Genomic DNA, 22,441 nt, shown 5'->3' with positions numbered 1-22,441 from the left:
TGCTATTTAACCTCATCCAAGGACCTCCTCGGTCAAATCCGATTCAACTAAAGTTGGAGAAACCGTCACTTGCCAGTCATCTTTGAGCAAAGGGGGTTACTCGTAACGATGAAACCAGTCTCTCGTAAGCGTACGAGTAATGTCGGTCCAAGCCGCTTCAATCCAACAATACCGCGGAATCAAGAAAAGGCTAAGGAGGGCAGCAAAACGCACATCACCGCCCACAAAACCTTTTGTGTTCTACTCGAGAAGACATCTACGCATGAACCTAGCTCATGATGCCACTGTTGGGGAACGTCGCATGAGAAACAAAAATTTTCCTACGCGCACGAAGACCTATCATGGTGATGTCCATCTACGAGAGGGGATGAGTGATCTACATACCCTTGTAGATCGTACAGCAGAAGTGTTAGTGAACGCGGTTGATGTAGTGGAACGTCCTCACGTCCCTCGATCCGCCCCGCGAACAATCCCGCGATCAGTCCCACGATCTAGTACCGAACGGACGGCACCTCCGCGTTCAGCACACGTACAACTCGACGATGATCTCGGCCTTCTTGATCCAGCAAGAGAGACGGAGAGGTAGAAGAGTTCTCCGGCAGCGTGACGGCGCTCCGGAGGTTGGTGATGATCTTGTCTCAGCAGGGCTCCGCCCGAGCTCCGCAGAAACGCGATCTAGAGGAAAAACTATGGAGGTATGTGGTCGGGCAGCCGTGAGAAAGTCGTCTCAAATCAGCCCTAAAACCTCCGTATATATAGGTGGGAGGGAGGGGAGGAGGCAGCCTCAAAACCTAAAGGTTTGGCCGAAATTGGAGGTGGAGGAGTCCTACTCCAATCCTACTTGGAGTAGGATTCCACCTTCCCACTTGGAAACTCTTTCCACCTTGTGTTTTTTCCTTCTCAAACCTTATGGGCCTTAGTGGGAACTTATTCCAGCCCACTAGGGGCTGGTTTATCTCTTCCCATAGCCCATGAGACCCCTTGGGGCGTGACACCCCTCCCGATGGTCCCCGACACCCCTCCCGGCACTCCCGGTACACTACCGATGAGCCCGAAACTTTTCCGGTAATGCACGAAAACCTTCCGGTAACCAAATGAGGTCATCCTATATATCAATCTTCGTTTCCGGACCATTCCGGAAACCCTCGTGACGTCCGTGATCTCATCCGGGACTCCGAACAACATTCGGTAACCAACCATATAACTCAAATACGCATAAAACAACGTCGAACCTTAAGTGTGCAGACCCTGCGGGTTCGAGAACTATGTAGACATGACCCGAGAGACTCCTCGGTCAATATCCAATAGCGGGACCTGGATGCCCATATTGGATCCTACATATTCTACGAAGATCTTATCGTTTGAACCTCAGTGCCAAGGATTCATATAATCCCGTATGTCATTCCCTTTGTCCTTCGGTATGTTACTTGCCCGAGATTCGATCGTCAGTATCCGCATACCTATTTCAATCTCGTTTACCGGCAAGTCTTTTTACTCGTTCCGTAATACAAGATCCCGTAACTTACACTAAGTCACATTGCTTGCAAGGCTTGTGTGTGATGTTGTATTACCGAGTGGGCCCCGAGATACCTCTCCGTCACACGGAGTGACAAATCCCAGTCTCAATCCATACTAACTCAACGAACACCTTCGGAGATACCTGTAGAGCATCTTTATAGTCACCCAGTTACGTTGCGACGTTTGATACACACAAAGCATTCCTCCGGTGTCCGTGAGTTATATGATCTCATGGTCATAGGAACAAATACTTGACACGCAGAAAACAGTAGCAACAAAATGACACGATCAACATGCTACGTCTATTAGTTTGGGTCTAGTCCATCACATGATTCTCCTAATGATGTGATCCCGTTATCAAGTGACAACACTTGCCTATGGCCAGGAAACCTTGACCATCTTTTGATCAACGAGCTAGTCAACTAGGGGCTTACTAGGGACAGTGTTTTGTCTATGTATCCACACAAGTATTGTGTTTCCAATCAATACAATTATAGCATGGATAATAAACGATTATCATGAACTAAGAAATATAATAATAACTAATTTATTATTGCCTCTAGGGCATATTTCCAACAGTGTTTACTTTTTGTTTCGATTTGTATTGTTCATGTGAAACTATGTGTATATATGGATGAACAGTGTGAAACTATATATGTATGTGTTGGTTCTTTTAATAGCCTATTTGTTTTCTTGTTCAATATTTCAAGATGATGTTGGATACATGGCATATGCTTATTTTTGAAATTATATATATCATATATGTATTCTGAAAATGCGGGGAAAGAACTGAAAACAGACAAAAAAGTGGCAATACACGCATTTTGCCGTCTCTGAGAGGACATCAAAGGGATTTGTCGTTTGCGAGCTGATGGTAAAGGTGCCACGTGGCTGCTACCTGTGCAACCTGGGAGCACAAGGGCTGACCCATTTGGTCACTTTGTTGTCAGCTTGCCGCAGGCAGACAACAAAGGGCAGGGGCAGGCAGACGACAAAGGGCAGGGCAGGCAAACGACAAAGGCTTGACATGAGTGACGTGCAGCCGCACGACTATTGACGTCAGCGGGAAGACGACAAAGGCTGACTCTAGTTTATCGTCTGCGTGCGAACGACAAAAGTCCGCTGTTAGCCACCTAAAGGGGCTAACCGCCATAGGTTGCCATCTATATCCTTTGCAGTCAGCTTGGCTATTGAGGCTGATGGAAAACTTCTTTACCGTCTGTTGCTGGTTTGCAGACGGCAAAGAAGCTCATTATCGTGACCTTCAGTGCCGTAAGTTGGGTCGTCGGTGAGCAGACGGCAAAGGTGTTTGCCGTGTGTGACCTAGCCCTTTGTCGTATGCTATGGAAAATAAGTTGTTTCTTGTAGTGATTCCACTAATTTCTTGGCATTCCCTATGGTACTTGAAATCTCCCCTTAATGCCTGGAAATATTCCTCATGAATCAGCATAGTGGCCTTGAATAACTCCCCATGCGAGGGGCTTGAGGTATTAACGGAAATACAATTATTTCTCACATAGATCCCAACTATATCTTGAGGGGTCAATGATGTATGCCGGGTGGTGATATCGGTATGCAACCGAATTACCGCAGATGGGAAATACTTGGTAGGTTTCCACGTATCAAAGATAAAGAGGAATAATATTATGCAATTTGGTCATGAGCGTGTAAAACTGCATGACTCCAACGTAAAGTTGGTAAGTTGCAATTCCAAAGTGAAGATAATGCAATGACTCAGATAAAGGATTCTACCAAACCTTTTTGAGTCTAGACAAATAGGATAGAGTGCTAAACTTCAACCCTAGGGACAAAGTGCAGGCACACAAGGAGAATTCTGAAACTTGTCCATTCAATTTGCTTGAAATTGATGTCAGGATAATGAGCCAATGGTTTCATGTGGATAAATCACATATGGACCACCGTATAGATGTGTCTTTTAGAACCATGGAATACGTGGATGGTCTAGTCAACGGATGGGAAGAGCCACTTACCTCAACTTGATGCATTCAAGGAGAGCAGTGACTTTAAGGTGTGCGAGCCTTAAAATTAGCTTCCATGCGTCACATGTAATGCACACAAAATCTAAATATTGTTAGAATTTAGCATAATAATAATCATAAACCATTGGAATTGCGGATAGTTTCAGTTTCAACCCAATGTCAATTATGACCAAGGCGGGAATGCCATGTCATGCAAAAGACACTCTGGAAAACTATCTTTACGCAACATGTGCTACGGGTTTTTTAGTATGTGTAGTACACTCCTGATGATACATGGAGAATGTGCAAACCATATCCGTTGCATATGGTAAAGAGAATATATTCCTCTTTGTTGTCATCATAAGTTTTTCTATGGAAACTTTTTTGACAAATACCTCTATAGTTTAGTAGGACACGAGTTAAACCGGGAAACAGTGAAGCATCCTCACGTTACTCGAGCACCCATAGGGATAGTAAATATGACTCGACTTTAGCCAATAAATACCTCATCGCGTCTAGCGATTTTAAAATATCTCCTTTTTCTCAACCAGAGTGAAACCATTTCACTTAGCTTAGTATAGAGTTCGCGCATGGTGCATATGTCCACAAGGCACATATCATCTTTCATTAGATTGACCCTCGTATAAATCTATATATAGACATGAAGGTTCTCAAGAAAATTATTGTGAAATACATAGAATACATACAAATGTATTTGTACCAAAGTGTTGATACAATATATCGTGATATACAATATATGATGACCATAAATATATGTTCTCAAGAAAATTATTGTTGTTACAACATCACAAATGGACATAAATTATATTGACCACTCGTGAGATTGAGAGACTAGTCGAAATCTTCAAACATGTTAGTTGAGTCATATTCAACCTTCATGTTCTTCGTGCTCATAGGGTCCCGTGAGAGCTGGATAGTCATTTTTATTGCTCGATTCTAGAAGAACATCATGCAAACAACTGGTTTCCATGATGGTGTCACGTTGAGGGTTTGAAGCGAGTTTCAAACCTTTACCCTCGAGGTCCTTTGCGTCCCGGTGGCGTGGCTTGTATTGCACGCGTTATCTCATGGGATGCAAGACCGATCTTGATGTCCATGACCTGCTTAAGTAAGTTGTGTCCATTGAGGGCAAAAGCCTCAAATTACTTAGCCATCGATTACTTATAGGGGCAAACCATAAATAAGTAATTTACCATCGATAAACTCAAAAACCATCATGGTTAGCATTATAATGCATTTTGCAAAATTAATGGATACTTCAAGAAGTTATCTTGAAACCATTAGTGTGAATCTCAAATTTCTAAGTATGACACCTTGAAGATAATCTCCAAAACGGAGTAGACCTCGCCACACTAGGGAGTATAATGTGATGAAATCAGAAGATACTCACTCGTAATGCCTCATGTCATGACTTAGTAAAATGTGTGGGAGATCACTTTGTAAAGCAATCTTAATGTCGAGACGGCAAAATGTAGGCTTTATCAGTAGTCATCGATCATCTACGTAGGCAGTAGATCTATATGACTACCTTGTGATCCCAAGAATCAATTCAAAAAAATCACCTTGAATCTTGCATCTGTATTTGCAAGAAATTAATGATCTCAATTGCGAGTAGACGTATTAATCTCAACATGTGTTGAACATGGAACTAGATACATCATGGAAATATTTCAGAATACCTCATACTCAACGGAGAAATAGTATTGCAGAGGTTCTGAATTTTGCAAGAGATTAAAATTCTCTATTGCAGATGGACGTAATTAATCTCAACACGTGATAAACGTGGAAATGTACTACATCAACTTAAGATCTAGAATACATCTCGGTACTCAATACAACAATACTGATGTACTGAATTTAATATGTCTAAAACAGGAATGAAATCACTAGAAGAACTTATGTTAATAGAAACAGAGAAAAAAATCAGCAAAACCGGCTGAGGCGGTCACTCGGCCCACAGCCGAGTGGCAGGGAAGGGGCAACCGGAGGTCGCCCCATGTGCGTGGGCCTGGACCTCGGCGGCCTTTTTGCCGGCCCAACTACTGTTGCGAATAACGAGGTGGTTAGGATTGGGGATCGACTGAGGTTATTTCAAATGAACCGAGGTTATTTTTTTGGTTGAACCAAACTTGATCCATTCAAGGAGGTTATTTCAAATGAAAATATTATCATCATTCCTTGAATTCATTCGTGATAGGAACTTGAATGAAAAATATTTAAATAAATGTGACACAAATGATGAGTATCTACCTCCATTGCTACAAAAGAAGGCAGCACCAAACGAAGCAGGGGGGAACGAAGATACCATAAATAACATTCGTACTAGGATAATCGATGATTGTTTTGCAAGAGGGATAGGTTTGCTATGGTGATGGAGGCCATCATCGTGTGAACCATATGCTTGTGTGGTCCAAATCATTTATAATAATATTACAACATGTGACTATCAGTTCATATGATCTATGCAAATGCGTTGTTCAATTAATTGTTTATATTGTCATAATTTTTCCTTCCAAAATGATCATTCTTTTACAATCAATCTCTATCACGAATCATTGTTTTACAATCAATTAACAATGTACAAATCATTGTTTTGCAATCAGTTAACATATAAAAATTGTTTTAGCCTCCGGGGCATTACAAACAATTTCTATTGAATCTAAAGTTTCTCAGTCGTGTCAACCAAAAAAAATCACTTTTTTAGAGTTCTCAGCTCGCAACCGTTTTCTCAGTGCTCACAACGGATTTTTCAGGATCCACAACTCAAGTGAACACAAACCATAAGATCAACACCCGGGTCCATCAAAATCGATGCAAAAAAATGGCACTCTTCCTGACAACAAAAGCACATAAATAAATGCCTCAAAACAACCTTAATAGCCTGGCTAGAACAAAAGATTTATGGGGAAGCTGAAGCTCCTTTTAGGGTTGGAGCAAAGATAGAAAGCGGATATTCTTTACATTTGTTGGAGAAAATTAAACTTGGGTCTCCAAAAGTCCCATCACATCCTTGTCCCTAATCTCAAAACTATTTTGAGTGCTAGGGCAAGAAGACGAATTCAAGTTGATCTATTGCAACCAGCCCGATTGTTTGTATTAAAAAACATTCTTCCAAGTCAGCATCCTTATAAAAGAAAGCACTCACCGAATTAATTACTGAATCTCATCATTCTCTCGGTGCCGAGACAATTCTCGTACTTTCTCGTGTTATGTAGAATGAACACCCATGACACTTTAGTCATGTTTTTATTACCAGGTTGTCCTTAAGGTGATGTGCTATGCCTTCTGGTGGGGTAGTTGTTCTTCAGATGGATGCCACCCATTTGGTTCGTGGACGAGTAGGTATGGGGAGGAATATGGTCAACCGAATTATTGAAATATTCCTCCAAAATCAAGCTCCACACATTTGCAGCAAAGTCACAAACATGTAATGAAGTAAAAGTTTAGTTTGAGTCACGAAGGTTAAACTGTGATATGTAATGAAGTTCAAGTTTACTCTAAACTATTAATGAGTTTGGTGTGGTATGATGTTGAAGTTCAATAAAAATTTTAAGTTATTATCGTACATATCATATTTGCTCGCCTTATACTAAAAAATTGCAAATTAAGGAGGTAATCTCACCACCTCAATCAAAAAGGTCACCACAACCCCTATCGATCACTGACCCCCTAACCAAACACTCCAACGGCTATCCTCAGCCATGTTTCATCCTTAAAAAAATGACTCTCCATCCAGCTGGCTGTGGGTACTCATAATCACCCTAGCCTGCCCCTCGAGCCAAGCACACCTAAGTGGATAAGGTATTTAAATAAAAAGAGCATCGCTCACTTCATCTGTCATTGGACCTGATGAAACCAGGTGGAAATGATAAAAGTCGCTCCTGAAACAATGCTTGTGCCTATTCTGGCTGCATCGAGTTGGTGCAAGAGGTCCATCAAGCCACAAGAATAGATCGCCAAATAAAAAAGGTATTTACCACTTACAATAATAGCTTGATCAGAGGTTTTCTACAGATTTCAATACCTAGACCCTAGTAATAGTATCCAGCTACTCAAGCTAAATATGAATGGGTACATCATATGCCAAATGTAAATACGAAAAATGAGAATTCATTGTATCTCCTTTAAGAAAGCTGGGTTTGAATTTAGTGCTTTTTTCGCCAGGTTACGGGCGTCCTCTCTTGGAGACTCTCTTGATATGCGAAGGAGCTCCTTAATCCCTCCAGTTATGATGATATCACGGGAGTTTTCCACTGCAAAAGCGAGTTCAGACACTTCATATCACATGACACACAACATCAACAATATCCATTAAGGACCCAAGGTCATGTTTATTCGTCTTTCACTAAGGGGCCAGCTAATGCAAAGCACAAAGTGTAGAAGGCAAGCTCCAGTGATACGTACCATTTTGAGCTAGATGGCAGAAGGCTAGCTCGATATGTCTTCGCGTCGAAGGAGGAAACATGGTTGAATTGGCCATGATCCAACTAAGGACACCATCTTCAATGAGAAGGGATCTCCCTTTCTTGTGACCTATTTTGAGTAGCACACACCAAAATCATTGATTGAATCTTCAGACTCTAATACACGAAACTCGATATATTCAAGTGTGCATATATCTTCAGAGAAGATAGAAGAAGTATTTTCCCATAATATCCAATGTAGCAGATATGACATCAGAAGGTTGTGAACTATGAATGGATATAATTGTTAGGTGATAACATATTACTATTAGTATGAGTGCTAATAATTTTCTTTGCTTTTGCTTTTCCTTTTGTAGCCATGTGCTTTGTGGTATAATTCTACACTTAAAGCTAATATTCATGCAACCATAGTGAGCTCAATATATGAACAGATCACAAACCTTGGCTTATTACTCGGGATTCACATTTTGCAAAGTTCGCTAGTCCTCGTGCTATCTGAGCTATGACATCGTTATGTCCAGTTTGAAACATTCCCAGGAGAGCTTTTATTCCACCATCTTGTTTCAACATCACGTGCCACTTTTCTGGAAAAAAAATGCATAGAATAAGCCAGATGTTTTCAATGTGTATCTAATAAACAACAACTGGAACTCTTGGCCTCTTGGGTCGCTGCTTTCATCATTGTATACATGACATAATTTGGCCTCTTGCAACATTACCTATCTGATGTTCTCTTGGCTCCCAACTGAGCCAAATTTAATATATATTTTTACTTTGTTACATTTATTCATCAAGCAAATCTATCAGGTGACCATTGAAGTCCTCAACTAAAGCCAAGAATGGAGTCCAGTCCTGAGGTTAGCTGTGGAGAATAGCTGTTCGGGAAGAATTTTACAAGAAAACTCGAATATTTTGCTTTCGACTACGACATCTTATGTTCCAAGACAAACTCACTTTTCCCTACATTTCATTTGTTAGACATGACCAGGAATCTTACTCTAGTATGTACTCCCTCCGTCCCAAAATAAGTGACTCAACTTTGCACTAATTTTGTACTAAAGTTAGTACGAAGTTGAGTCACTTATTACGGGACGGAGGGAGTACTTGTTTACGCTCTACCAATTTGGGAGCCGTTTATTGCGGAATTTTTTTTGCGATGGCTCAGAGGTTCATCTCATGTTAGATTTCAGGTTCAATAGAATAACTTTAGATAAACTGGATATCATAACTACATGAATTGGTACCATTTCCACATAAGTTGGCAATTGCACCAGCCACCATCCGCATAGTTTGAGGATCATCAGTTTTGGATGCAACATTTGCTAATAGTCGAGCTCCTCCTTTGTTCATTATAAGTGCCTGGTTTGACACTGCAAAAACAGAGATTAGAAAGGTAACAAAATAAGTTACGATCACTTTAGGCTCTATAAGCATCGATGTATTAATTTTGATTTGGAACATCCGCCGTAATGGAGATAAAATTCAAATACATAACATTACATTTCTTTTTTGACAACATTACATAACTCAGAGCTATTTCCTCTGTCCCATATTATGGGACAGAGGGAGTAGAAACTACAAGGTAGTGGCTGGCTACATAACAAGACCAAGAACTTTGGAATAAATTTGTATGCACATTTGTTTGTGGGTATGGGTGGGGTGGTGGGAATGACACTCCAACAAACAGTTAAACAGACATTTATTAACAACCATTGCCATGGTATTAATATCAGAAGAGCAGTGAGCAGCAATCTAATTAATAATCTGTTTGAGAAAAAAAAATGATGAGCAATGGGAATAGATTCAGTACCATTCATTGCCAAGTTAGCAATGGCACCAGCAGTGGCTCGATGAATTGTGGTATTTTCTGATGTTTCAAGAAGTGACAGAAGAGCATCCAGCCCTCCTTCCTCGACGATTTTTTCCTGATTAATATCTGCAATTACAATTTAAAGGACATTAAAAAAAACTTTTCATGATTTCTTGAGGATATTTTTTTAAGCGAGATAAATATGAGATTCACATTACGATAGCCTTTCTCGCAAAAAGTAAAGAGGAGAGGGGGGGTAGATACTAGATAGCCCATGCTACTCCCACTGTAAACTAATATAAGAACATTTAAAACACTATTTTAGTAATCTAAACACTCTTATATTAGTTTACAGAGGGAGTACTTCAATAAATAATAAAATTTAAACAAGAAAACTGTGCAAGTGCATATCCTATATACCTAAGAAGTTCATCCACACTACCTTAATTATCTCAACATGCACACATGCCACTTCATCACACATGCCACCTCATCAACTCTACTACAATTATTTCTTTTAACATGCATGCATGAAAATGCTACCTATACTAATTTCTCTCAACATGCACACATACCACTTTATCAACTCCACTACTTTTATTTTTATCAACATGCATGAGAGCTACTGCTTAATACTCCCTCCGTTCCTAAATACAAGTCTTTTTAGGGGTTCCAATAGTGGGCTACATACGGATGTATATAGACATGCTTTAGAGTGTAGATTCACTCATTTTGCTCCGTATATAGACACCTAATGAAATCTCTTAAAAGACTTATATTTAGGAACGGAAGGAGTATTTAATTTATAATTATATATAATCAAATACAAAAAAGTATATGTATTTTAAATCTTTAGTCCCATATTCAAATTCAAAGACAACCAAATCTCATCAAATAATGCATCACAACCAATTCCGGCATGTTCCTGCCGCAACGCGCGGGATGTCATCTAGTAGCAATAGTTTCTTATACAAAGAAAAGGGTAACTATCAGACCTTCAGCCGCAAGATTAGCAACCACTTTGACAGCATGAATCTGAACCTCTAGCTCTTCAGACTTCAGCAGAGCCAGGACATTTGGAAGACCAACTGAATGCCAATTGGAACAAAAGCAAAATTAAGAGGTGGTATCCCAAGAAAGAAAAACAGCTGCGCTGGTATTCTTCCATGTAAAAATACCTTCTTCAAATATCTTTGAAATGGTACCTCTCTGACTTGCTAGGGTCTCTTTCAAATTTCCTGATTTAGACATAAATGCCTCACTACCTAATCCAGATCCTGTTCTAACCATACCACATAATGTTTTAGACTGTCAAAGAGAGAGAGAGGGAGAGAGATAAGTGTGATTATAAAACAGGAATGAGAACATCTGAGTTATAGTAAAAGAATGGTACCTCTTCAGCACAATTATCAGTCTTAGGTCGTTTCAACCTTAGAACTTCAGCCTCAAGGCTCTGCCTATGCCTTGCTTCATCTTGCACCTTTGCTTGTGTAGATTTCAATTCTTTATACATCAGTTCCTACAAGAAATTATGGGAAATACTTGAGATATTTTGCAACTTTGAAACAAACTGAATAGCCACATTTTTAGAAGAAATAAAAAAATGTTACATAGAGAAGAACTATCCTGGGTTTCCCATACCTTCTCTGATATGAGTTGACTGATTTTTTCTTCTAGTGAGTGTACTTGACTGGTAAATGTTTTAGTGATTTTGGATAGCTCCCTTTTCAACTCACGGGCCGTATCTTCCTGGAACTGGAAGAATCATGGGATTAGTTTTATTCAAATTTTCTCTAGAAAAATAATGCTTTCACGTGCTGCACACCAAGTCTTTGCCTTACTGTAAATTTCTACTATATTAAAATAATGATTTGACTTTCTGCAAGGATATATTGTAGCATAGCCACTGGAAAAAGTATCAGAGAGAATATAAGCATATAAAGATTGAAATAACTAAAAACATGAGCTTTAAATTGATACTGCAAGATAACTTGAACTTAGTTGGATCTGAAAAAGGTAGCAGATCTCCAAACACACTTCGATTCAGGCAGGAAACACGAGTCTTGTACTGGAAGCTCAACAAACTTTTCAAGACTAGTATAATCTTGTTAGTCATTTGGTAAAACATTAGTATATCAATAAACATATTTATTAATAGTTAAGATATGAGAACTGATGTACACAGGGGCACCCTGACGTTTTTGTCCTGGGTCCGCCCCTGATGGGAAGAGAATTATAGCACGTTGTCATAGATTAATTTCTAAATTATGAAAATATACCTGGGCAGAACTCTGAGCATCGCTCAGTTGCTGTTCTAGAACGTTAAAATGGCCCTTCATACTAGCAGAACGAGATCTTTCTTCCTCAAGCTGCCTCAGTAATTCTCCCACTTTCTTCTCATGGGCTTTTGTTGTTTCAGCAAGAGTTTGCGTCGTTGAAAAGCTCTCAAGCTGTTGTTGCTACTATCAACAAATTTTGCGTTAGATCAGCAAACTTATTGGAAAGGAATTTTGCCTCGCAATGTTAGTACACAATCATAGCATGAACCAAGGTGGCACAGAAAATCTACCTTCTTTTCGTTTAGTGATGCTTCTAGATGAACAATTTTCTCAGATAAAACGTTATTTTTGCCTTCCTTCTCTTCTAGCTCCTGCATCAATCTTTTGATTGCATATTCAAATTGATGCTTTTCCTTCTCCAGATTCTAGGTAAGAAAATCACATGTTACATTTAGCTCTCTAAAACAAGTTGCTTTTGAACTGAAAGGGGTTGTTCTTGAATGTTCACAGCCAACCATTTTCCAGAAAGCACAAATAAATGCAGAGCTGTTTTTTCTTGGAAGAAACTACAACAAGGCAGAGCCCTATTGTGAATTTGTATCTCTCGTAGGAAGTAGTGGGTCATAATATAGTTAGGAAAAGGCAAATAAGATGGTTGTGTAATAATCAAAGTAACCTCTACCAGATTTCAGGTAGATATTTGCTGCGTAAAGGAACAGTGAAGAAAAAGAATATATATATAATGCAAAGGACATAGTATACCTCGATTTGCATGCTAGAGGTCATTTTCAAGTCATTCAAGAATGTCTCCGACTCTTTCAACCTTTTCTCCATCTGCATTTTCTCTCTGTGTCCGAGCTTTTGCTGTCTCTCCATCTCCGATGTGAGACGATCAACCTCGTTTTCAACCTTCTTATATAGGGTTTCATAATCAACTTCCTCCTTTAACCTTATTGTGTTCACTATTTTCATGGCCTGAAAATCACAAATGAAGTAATTTGTACAGTTTACAAGTGCAAGCAAAAGGAAACAAGATGAAGCAGTACAACAACAATCTCTCTGAACAAGCGCCAAACTCCAGTCTTAAATAGTCCAGGGAGGATTTTGAAGAGGAGAGAACAAAGAGCAAGAAGTGGATTAGTCCATCTCATGAACTAAGGCTCCAATATGATGCACTTGTGCACTGTGACCAAATTTAACAATCCCTAGTTTCACTATAGCAATTTATATGACTGAAGCAATTGGGATGGCCAGCTCAATGTACAAGAAAGCGTGTTATGTAAGCCAAGTATGTGGCTAAACATGATGTTCTGTGACTAGTTGAAATTTAAATATTAGACAACTACAATTGTCTAATGAGGAGGATAACGCTGACCTAACCTAAACTGTCAAAGATTAATTTCCCTAGAAGAGAAAGGCACACGTCATATTAGGAAGGCAAAAATGGGCAAAACTGAGCTTACTCTTTGGCCAAACAAAACTGTGCTTGAAGTTTCTGAGTAATGCCTTGCAGATGGACCTATTGTCACAACAAGGGAGGTCCTAGCAGTTCCTGCAAACAATTGTAGGATTGAGAAGGTAAACAGCACGCTTAATAGTATGGCAAGAAGAAAGTAACAATGATGTGACCCGCTAAAAATATTTTAAACTGTGGCAATTGCTTCAGCACAGTTTTATTATTCTGCTATTTAACTATGAACCAGCCGTTCATACCTTGTAGTACACGGTCTCCACATGGTATTGTTTCAGAAAAATACCAAATGGACAAGCACTTATTTAACATTATTAACTTCTCATGCCTTGGAAAACCCTCTACTCTGAACTGCTTGCTTTCTATTCTGACAATTATGGCCTGGTATGGTCTAAGTTGTGACACTGCTTATGAAGACGTTGAACTACTTGGAAACAATCAAGGCTCGGGCTAGAAACTAGGCAGCTGCAGGTACTGCCGATGTTCAGTTGCTACTGCCGGAGTGCCGGCTGAGTGAGATGCTGTGTAAGATTGGTTGTAGTGTGTGGGAGCCTGGGAGGGTTGGCCTAGATACTAAACTTATACTATAACTCCCCCATCTATCAAAGCTTTTGCTTCTCCCCAAAGAAAGATAAAGACATTGAACTACATCTAACATGATTTGATTAGCAGATACGTTATATTGGCATGTTTATCCACATTCTTTTCTGTGCTATTCATAGTTTGATATAACAGGATCAGGTATGGCACCAATTTCAGGTATCTAATTGTAGAAATGTAATATAATTATCTGCTATACTTGTTTTGTTCGACAAGTTACTACACAAGGCATGTTGTAGGTATTTGTTAGGAGCTTGAGACATGCAAGTGCACAGTCCAGAGATTTAGCAACCATTGTTATGTATGAAGAAACATGTCATAAAAGAGTAAGCAAATAACAAAGATTGGCACCTCCAAATGAATCACGAAGCATCCTTGTAAGCTTTGAATCTCTTGTTGGTATATGCAAACTATTTTCTGCTAGTGCATTAATGCACTTTCCCAGAGAAGATAACGAAAGATTAATGAACTTGGCTTCTTCAATCATGTGCCCTTCACTTCCTGAGAAACGAATCATAACAATGAGTGCAATGGAAGTATAAAGATGTTTGCACTATTTCATAAAAAAATTAACGTTAGAAATATGAGTTTTACCAGATTTATCAATTCGTTCTGATCCAGCAAGGTCCACAATCAAGAGTTTGCTTTTCAGAACAAGTGGTAAATCACCCGGAAGAGTATATTGTGCGTCACTAGGGATAGAGGCAGTATTTTCTTCTTTTATTTTTAAACTTCTATGTAGATGAATCTGAAAACAGCATCAAATTTGCATAAGAAATCATTTAGTTATAGGACTTAACAAAAATGATCTTACACTAATGGGATAGCGATTCACCAACATACAATTAGAATAGCGTGACTGCGAGATGACTCGGTGTTCATCTTCGTATTCGCAGCACGACGATTCGTCTCACCAATTTGCAGAAGTTGAAAAACATGTTCAAGATCTTTGATTTCAACTATCGCAGCACCTGGCAATGAAACTTCCCCAGTTTTTGGATCCTCTACTATTGGAATATTAGTCTTCTCTGGGGCCAGTAAATCTTGAACAGATTCCAAGTATAGCTATAAATTAAGCGAACACAAGCATAAGTATGACAGAATAAATAAAAACGATGAAACTGCTACTGGATCAAGGATTAAAAATATTTGGTGCCAGTTCGCCTAATTTCTGTCACACATCAGCAATCTACATCAGGTAAAACACACTATACAACGGCTCATCTCATTCATGTCGTGTAATTCATTCTAGCATGATACTTTGCGTTTGTATTGCCTAATGGATAGGTGGAGACAGGAGCCAAACTAGTGAAAATAGTCAAATTGATGTTGTTATACATAACCTATTTTAATGTAATATATTACTACAAATATACCTTTAAACTCATGAGGTCAGCTTGCAAAAGTCAAGCTATTCCATTAATTTATTAGAATTGACTATATGAACATGCAACTCAATAGTCACCATTCATGTCAATGACTCAAGCAATCACATAAATGTTCATTCTTGATCCAAGAGCCACACCAACCTGTAGGATGTCTTTAAAGTGACAAGGCCAGTTTGCAACATGCTATCATTTATCAATTCAAACTGACTAACCAAACATGCAACTCAATAGTCACAGTTATGTCAATAACTCGATGTATGTGTGGTAATAATCATACAAGTTTTACATGGTCATTCGTTCGAGAAGCACACCTACCTCAATAATAGGTCCTTACTAAGTTGACTATTTAGGTATCAATGCAAAAAAAAATGCCGATATGAAATGGTGAAATATGTATAAAAAAAGTAAGGTTGGTAATCGTGAATTGAACCTGGAGATATGATACAGCCACACTATCCGTCTCCAAAGACATGCTAGAAAAAATATGCTCCAACGCTCTGACCATTATACCACGTTCAGAAGGGTCGTCTTTTCCAAGCTGACCAACCGTGTATGTCTTGCCAGTACCTGTTTGACCGTAAGCCATCACTGTCCCATTATATCCTTCTAATACACTCTGCAAAGGTTTACGATTCTATATTTTCTCAGGTCAAGATAGATAGATGACTTCATGTCTAATAATGTCTGAGTGAAACGATTTGTAAAAGTAGATTGTTAAGTGACATGACGAATGAATTTTGTTGGAAGTTATCTACTACTCCCTCCGTCCCAAAATTATTGTCTTAGATTTGTTTAGATATGAATGTATCTAGTCAAGTTAGATACATTCATATCTAAACAAATCTAAGACAATAATTTTGGGACGGAGGGAGTACATAGCAATCACTTGTCGTGAAATACTTCCAGTTGGCGAATACTCCCTCCGTCCCAAAATTCTTGTCTTAGATTTGTTTAGATATGAATGTATCTAGTCAAGTTTTAGTATTTAGATACATTCATTTCTAGACAAAGCTAACACAAGAATTTTGGGACGGAGGGAGTATATAAGATGGAATGCAGACTCATGATAAGTTCAAAACATGGGTACAGAAACAAAATTCCAATTTGGCAGCAAACACATCTATTTTAACTCACAAGCAACTACTACAAAGTGTATAAAATTGTTGTAACATAAGAAAAATAAATCTTAGCATCAAAGGCAAGCCAAACCAAATTGAAGGAGCACAATAATCTGCTTCGAGCAACAAGAAACTACTAATAACTATGGTAGGGTATCTAAGAGATATATGTATATCTTTTTTATTTCCAAGAAGTCAGCTGAAAACATTCTATCAGTGCTCCAAGTCCAACAAAGTAATTGCAAATATTTAAGCATTAACAAATATAAGCAATCGTGATATTATTTTGCTCACGATTAATTATATGATGCATGTTCAAACAACATAATGAAATACACGACTTGCCTCGACTACAGGCTTTGCGACGACCTCATATATACGTTTTTGTGAAGAATTTTCACCAAAGATCTCATCAAATTGATAGGATTCAGAAGCCCAATTATTTTTCTTAAGCTTCAGCTTCTTACACTGCAGACAACAAGATCAGCAAAATCATAAAGACTTTACCAAATGTGATGATGCTAATAATGAAGCATGGAGAGAAAAAAGGATGGAGAGGGGGCTAACCTCGGGCTGCAACTCAACACAAGTATCGAAGTCGGCACCCTGAGCTAATTCACCAGCGTTCTTCGGCCGGATCCTTAGAGCAACTCTCACTCTGCACATATCTGAGAAACACATCTTTTATCAGTCTAGAAACATGGTTAGTACGCAAAAAACACCCTCGAATTAGCAAACAATGTTTGGCTTGAAGCAACCAATACACTCTACCATGATCATCGCTGTTTTCTGGAATACTTGGAAAAGAAGGAATGCTAAAGTGTCTCGCAACGAAACATGGGGCATTCACTGCATTGCTAGAGCTACGGCCGACGATCTAAATCTTCGGTCCAATCGATGTAAAAACACTCACAAGCAAACTCTGCTGAAGGATTGGGGATCAATGTTGTTTCACCTTGCCGCGAGATTATAGCCCTATGCACCCCTGTTTTTTTTTTTAGTTTCTTTGAATTTCTTCAGTCCCCCCCCCCACCCCCACCACCCCTAACCCACTGCTACTCATTGTAATTGTAATATATGGTTCAGGACGGCGTAAGCCCACCATTGACGCGTAAAAATAAATAGCAAACGATAATGCTAATGCTGTGCCGCCATCACTGTATCTTTGTAACAGAAGAGCACTGGTAGAAAACCTGACGGGAATAAGCACATGTATTCAGGCAACAACGGTTTACTAGCAATAGCGATGCTGCGGTGCTCGTCACTCCGTTGCAAAAACCACCCCCGTCCCATTTCAGCTCCAAATACAGTTGGATGTCGCAGCGAAAATAACCTCAGAAACCGACAAAAGGAACAGCGAAGCCCCTAAACAAGCACGCGCGCTTCCTCCTATGCATCGCGGGGGGGAGGGAGGCGGAGGGCCGGGGAGCCGAGGCGAGGCTTATACCGGCGGCGTCGTCGTGGTGGGCGGCGGGGCGCGCGCGGGCCGGGGAGGGAGGGCGGCGCGGGGCGACGGACTTGGAGCGCGCGGTACTGTTGCCGCGGGGCCTGTCGACGGGCCGCACCGACGCCCGCCCGGCGCCGGAGCCGGTCGCCATCGATCGCCGGACCAAGCGGTTGGGGCGGCGGCGGGATTTCGGGAGGCGGGGGGGAGGGAGGGAGAGGGGACAGAGAGGAAGAGGGGATTGAAGGGGGGCTTTGTGGTGTTTGAGTTGAGGCGCGCACGACGATGGAGGGAAAGGAAAATGGAGAGCGGCTTCCTTCCAGGAGAAGGTACCTCTCCTCTCTAGCTCCAGCCCTCGATTCCAATTATTTAGACCATCTCTAACAGTCACGCTTTGATAGACGTCAAAAAACAGATTTACAGCGCATGGTTAGTTTTTTTAGCACGCTGACGAGCGCTGGCTCCAGCGGTCGCAGCATATTTTAGCACGCGCAGCGCTCTAGCAGCCGCTGCAAATACACACCTAAAATTTATCCAACACGCTAAATATATAGTTCATTGTTGTCGTCACACCAACACGATAAAACATATAGATAATATAGATAATAAAACTATCATAGATAGATTAAACTACTCTGAGTCGTCGTTGTGGGTGCTATCCGAGGTAGATAGCCATGCGTCCTCCCAATGTTCATCGTCAGAAGTGAAGATGGATGTCACACCGTTGTTGACGGCCACGCACTGCGACATAGCGAGTAACTTGCGCCGACGTCTGTACTGCCGCTCCCTAGGCGCCACGCCGCCGCGTCGTATGCGCGGGCGGCCTCGTACGAGGTTTCGAAGGTGCCAAGGCCGAGGTGGACGTCGTCGGACCTGATCTCGGTGTAGTAGACGCCCGAGGAGCGCTCGCGGACGCCGCGGTAGCCCGAGGATCCACGGCGGCCCGACGGCATGGTGGCAGAGGGAGCGACGAGGAAGCGGCAGAGACAGCAACGAGGAAGCGGTAGAGGACGCGTGGCTATGGGCAGCCGCGTGATGGGCGCGGCATTTTATAGGGGCGCTGAAAGGGGTGCGTCAAATCTATCGCACGGCCGCCCGCTTTCTCCCCCCGCGCGCAATAGTTTATCGCGCGCGCTTTTTTGCCGCGTCCCTTGGAGCGCGATTTCGTCCGCACGCGTTAAAAGTTATGTTTATCACGCGCGTGTTTTTGGACGTCCCTCTTGAAGATGCTCTTACTGATTATGGACAGTGGCCTAAGACTGTGTGCCTCGGGTTAACTTTTCTTTTTCATGGTGTGCCTCAGATTAACTATAGAGAATTATCTCTCTCTTGTGTTTTTTTTTTACTTCGCTTATTACATTTGTTGGCCTGAGTCAAGATACATCTGATGTGAAAATACAATCCCGGTGAATCTATTGGTATTTATTTGATATCATGTCTATTTATCAAACATCATGACAATACAAGAACACCGAAGCTAACAAAAAAATCCATGTTTCTTTTTTAAAAAGCTTGACACTTGGAGAGGCTCCCACTTTAATATATTAGATCAAGGCAGAGTTTACAAAGTACAACTCATGATTACAAGAGGACATCCATCTTTGTGGGCAGTGTTCAGGTGTGTAGCTAGACAAAAAAAAATAAGAGAGGAACTACTAATTGGAAGGTAGGGAGGCGGCGATGGAGGTAATAAACTCCCTTCTATTCTGAGTTAATTGCAAAAAATGATCACATTGAGGTGAAGTATTGCAAAAAAAAAAACTTCTACACATTCGTTGCGGAAATCATACCAAAGTTGCCTAATTTATTTTTTTGCAAAAACACTGACTTGTTTGTTGAAGCGTTTTAAGCATGATTATGACATGTGGGTCTCATTTTTTATGATGTGGCGCACGGATCCGTCACTAACACCGTCGAACATCTAGTAAAAAAAAATGTTGTCTACCGGAGGCGTTGCCGCTAGGTCAGATTATGCCCCGCTTGCATTTTACCCCTCCTCTCGGCATTCCCCCTCTCTTGACGACGCTCTCCTCTGTCTCTTTCTCTCTCTCTCTCGTTCATGGCAACGGCGAGCTCGGACACCGACGGCGGAGTGGATGGCGGAGGCTGCGACAGCGTTGGAGGGTTTCTTGGCGACGGAGATCCAAAGCCACCCGAGGAGTTCTGCGGGAGCTCTAATCCTAGCCAAGCCCCATGGAGGAGACGAGCATCGTCGTCGCTGGAGTAAGCTTCCCCCTCCTCTCTTATTCTCCCCCCTCGTATTCTTTACACTAGATCACTGATGGCGCGCGTTGCTGCGCCCATTAATTTGTTCATTAAAATGGTTTGAAATTTAGTAAATATATGGTGACATGAAAGATGAAAGTTAAATATAAACTGAGTTGTGCCGAATTTAAGTACAACATCGGAAAAAAAAATCATGACAAGAATACACACAACTCTGACAAAAAAAAGGTAAATATATGAGTTCTAATCTGCTAGGAGTTTTAGTTGCACAACGAACCATGATAAGGCATGAAGACACCGGTAAGACGATGAATACACGGTCCTTGCGAGCATTGAAATAATAAGCACAAACACCATCTTGTATAATCTGGGTTTCTCTTATGAATTGTCCTCTCTTGATTGTTCTCATATGGTAGATCGTTTGTCTTTGCCCATCATAACCCACACCATTTTTCTTGATTTTCCTACATCCATATATGACGCAATTTTATTAATTTATGATTTCCTAAAGATTTAAAGTTCTCATTGATGATCTCTCATGATAAGTACAGTCCAAAAAAGGTAAGGATAGTAGTGACCTCGTACATCTTAGAAGAATGCAAGATATGTTACTATGGAACTTAAAATTCCTTGGTTTGGGGAGACAAATGTGAGTATGGAACTAACGATTCCTTGCTTGAGGATACAAAGGTCTTGTCAATAGTGCATATATAGTGCTCCATTGCAAGCTTCATAGTCCAAAAATATGCTCAATCTGCCAGAAATCACAAAGTAATTAGCATATAATTTCCTCACGAATTCCCCAACCTTTAACAAGTTATTCAAGATTTGAGCGCTTACTGCAACCTCTTAATCTTTAATGTTCATTTCATGGAATAATGTCCTCGTGGCAGTCTTGTGATTACATTCAATATTTCACATCCTGCCATTTAAAGCTGGACTCAAGAGCCATAGAACTATATCAACACGAGAATTCTCTAGATCTATAAGCGTTGATGTACATACAAGAATAGATCTCTATTTGAGACAAAAAAATATGCATCTAGCAAAATAAGAAAACCTTAAGGTGAACAAATCTTTTTTGGTTTGATACCCTGCCATTCTAGGAACTTCACTAAACCGTGTCTTTCTAGAAACAAACACTAAACTCAATCAACAATAACCACACAATGAAACATACATAATCCATTTGACAACTAATTTGTGAAGTGATTATTTGAACATGCAGAATGTATTAGGTTATTCTCCTAGAGAATAATAGCTAATATAAGAAAACTAATCTCACATAGAACCATTGATTAAAAATGTATCTGCTCAGTACATTAGTTGAATGTAAAGTGACACAAGAAGGTTGAGAACTCAGCAATTTCCTATCTTACTGAACCTACACAATAAATATAATCGGAAGAGGCAATGAGGTGGGATGGATAAGAAGACAAGATTGTCAGATCAAAGCATTCATAGTTTCTACCAACAGGTTAGCTAATTTACCACTAATTAAAACTTGCGAATAATACTTTTTCAATATATCTTTACCTGCCATCCAACACTTCACATCACCAAGGAAACATGACCGACACATACATCCATTGACACCTGATTTGTGAAGTGATCATTGGAACACGCGGAATCTATTAGGTTATTCTCCCACAGAGTAATAGCAAAAAATTAAGATAAATAATCTCACATAAGACCATCGATTGAAAATGTATCTGCTCGGTAAATTAGCTGACCTGTAAAGTGACACAAGAAGGTTAAAAAAATCAACAACTTTATCTTGTTGAACCTGCTTAACAAATATAATCAGAAGAGGCCATGAGGCACGCCGGAAAAAAAGGCAAGCTTATCATTTAAAAGCATTCATAGTTTCTACCAAACAACAACAATTATACCACTCGATAAAACATGTGATTGATACCATTTCAACATATTTTTACCCGTCACGCGACCCATCACATTACCAAGGAAACGTGACCTGTGAAACTGCAAATACATGGGAAAATTAGATTTTCATGAAACTAAAATGTCACACATGTTAAAACTCAGTTAATAATCTGCTAGTACACCTATATACAAAACCTAATCAAACATCCAGCATTGACCTTTATAAAGATTCTCAGACACGACAATTAAGTATTTATGCATTGAGCCATAAAGAGTTAA

At 40.2% G+C, this 22,441-nt stretch overlaps 1 protein-coding gene across 2 annotated transcripts; it reads right to left on the bottom strand.

Moving 5' to 3' along the window:
* Positions 1 to 7,453: 7,453 nt before the first annotated feature.
* Positions 7,454 to 18,077, bottom strand: LOC123449473 (kinesin-like protein KIN-UA). 2 transcript variants are annotated; one of them, XM_045126711.1, is made up of 20 exons: positions 18,056 to 18,077; positions 17,176 to 17,276; positions 16,954 to 17,076; positions 15,921 to 16,106; positions 14,946 to 15,167; positions 14,697 to 14,850; positions 14,454 to 14,603; positions 13,495 to 13,583; positions 12,794 to 13,006; positions 12,322 to 12,456; positions 12,032 to 12,211; positions 11,394 to 11,507; positions 11,146 to 11,271; positions 10,931 to 11,060; positions 10,748 to 10,840; positions 9,753 to 9,878; positions 9,187 to 9,312; positions 8,383 to 8,526; positions 7,923 to 8,051; positions 7,454 to 7,771 (listed from the first exon to the last, which is right to left on the bottom strand). In XM_045126711.1, the coding sequence occupies exons 2-20, from the start codon at positions 17,272 to 17,274 to the stop codon at positions 7,629 to 7,631; spliced, it is 2,682 nt and encodes an 893-aa protein (XP_044982646.1). In that variant the 5' UTR covers positions 17,275 to 17,276; positions 18,056 to 18,077; the 3' UTR covers positions 7,454 to 7,628. The 2 variants fall into 2 exon arrangements, with proteins under 2 accessions (XP_044982646.1, XP_044982645.1); XM_045126710.1 differs by lacking the exon at positions 18,056 to 18,077 and having other exon boundaries at positions 17,176 to 17,304.
* Positions 18,078 to 22,441: the final 4,364 nt, after the last annotated feature.

This window comes from Hordeum vulgare, chromosome 4H (assembly GCF_904849725.1).
Source record: "Hordeum vulgare subsp. vulgare chromosome 4H, MorexV3_pseudomolecules_assembly, whole genome shotgun sequence".
Classification (NCBI taxonomy): Eukaryota; Viridiplantae; Streptophyta; class Magnoliopsida; order Poales; family Poaceae; genus Hordeum; species Hordeum vulgare.
Note: the sequence above shows the minus strand (reverse complement) of the source record. Positions and strands in the feature narration are given on the sequence as shown.

Coding starts and splice junctions, on each gene's coding strand:
- LOC123449473 (XM_045126710.1), bottom strand. CDS start 17,289: ATGTGTTTCTCAGATATGTGCAGAGTGAGAGTTGCTCTAAGGATCCGG. Junction 8,527..9,186: donor TGCCAACTTATGTGGAAATG/GTACCAATTCAT, acceptor TTTTTTTTCCAG/AAAAGTGGCACGTGATGTTG. Junction 7,772..7,922: donor CTGCCATCTAGCTCAAAATG/GTACGTATCACT, acceptor TCGCTTTTGCAG/TGGAAAACTCCCGTGATATC.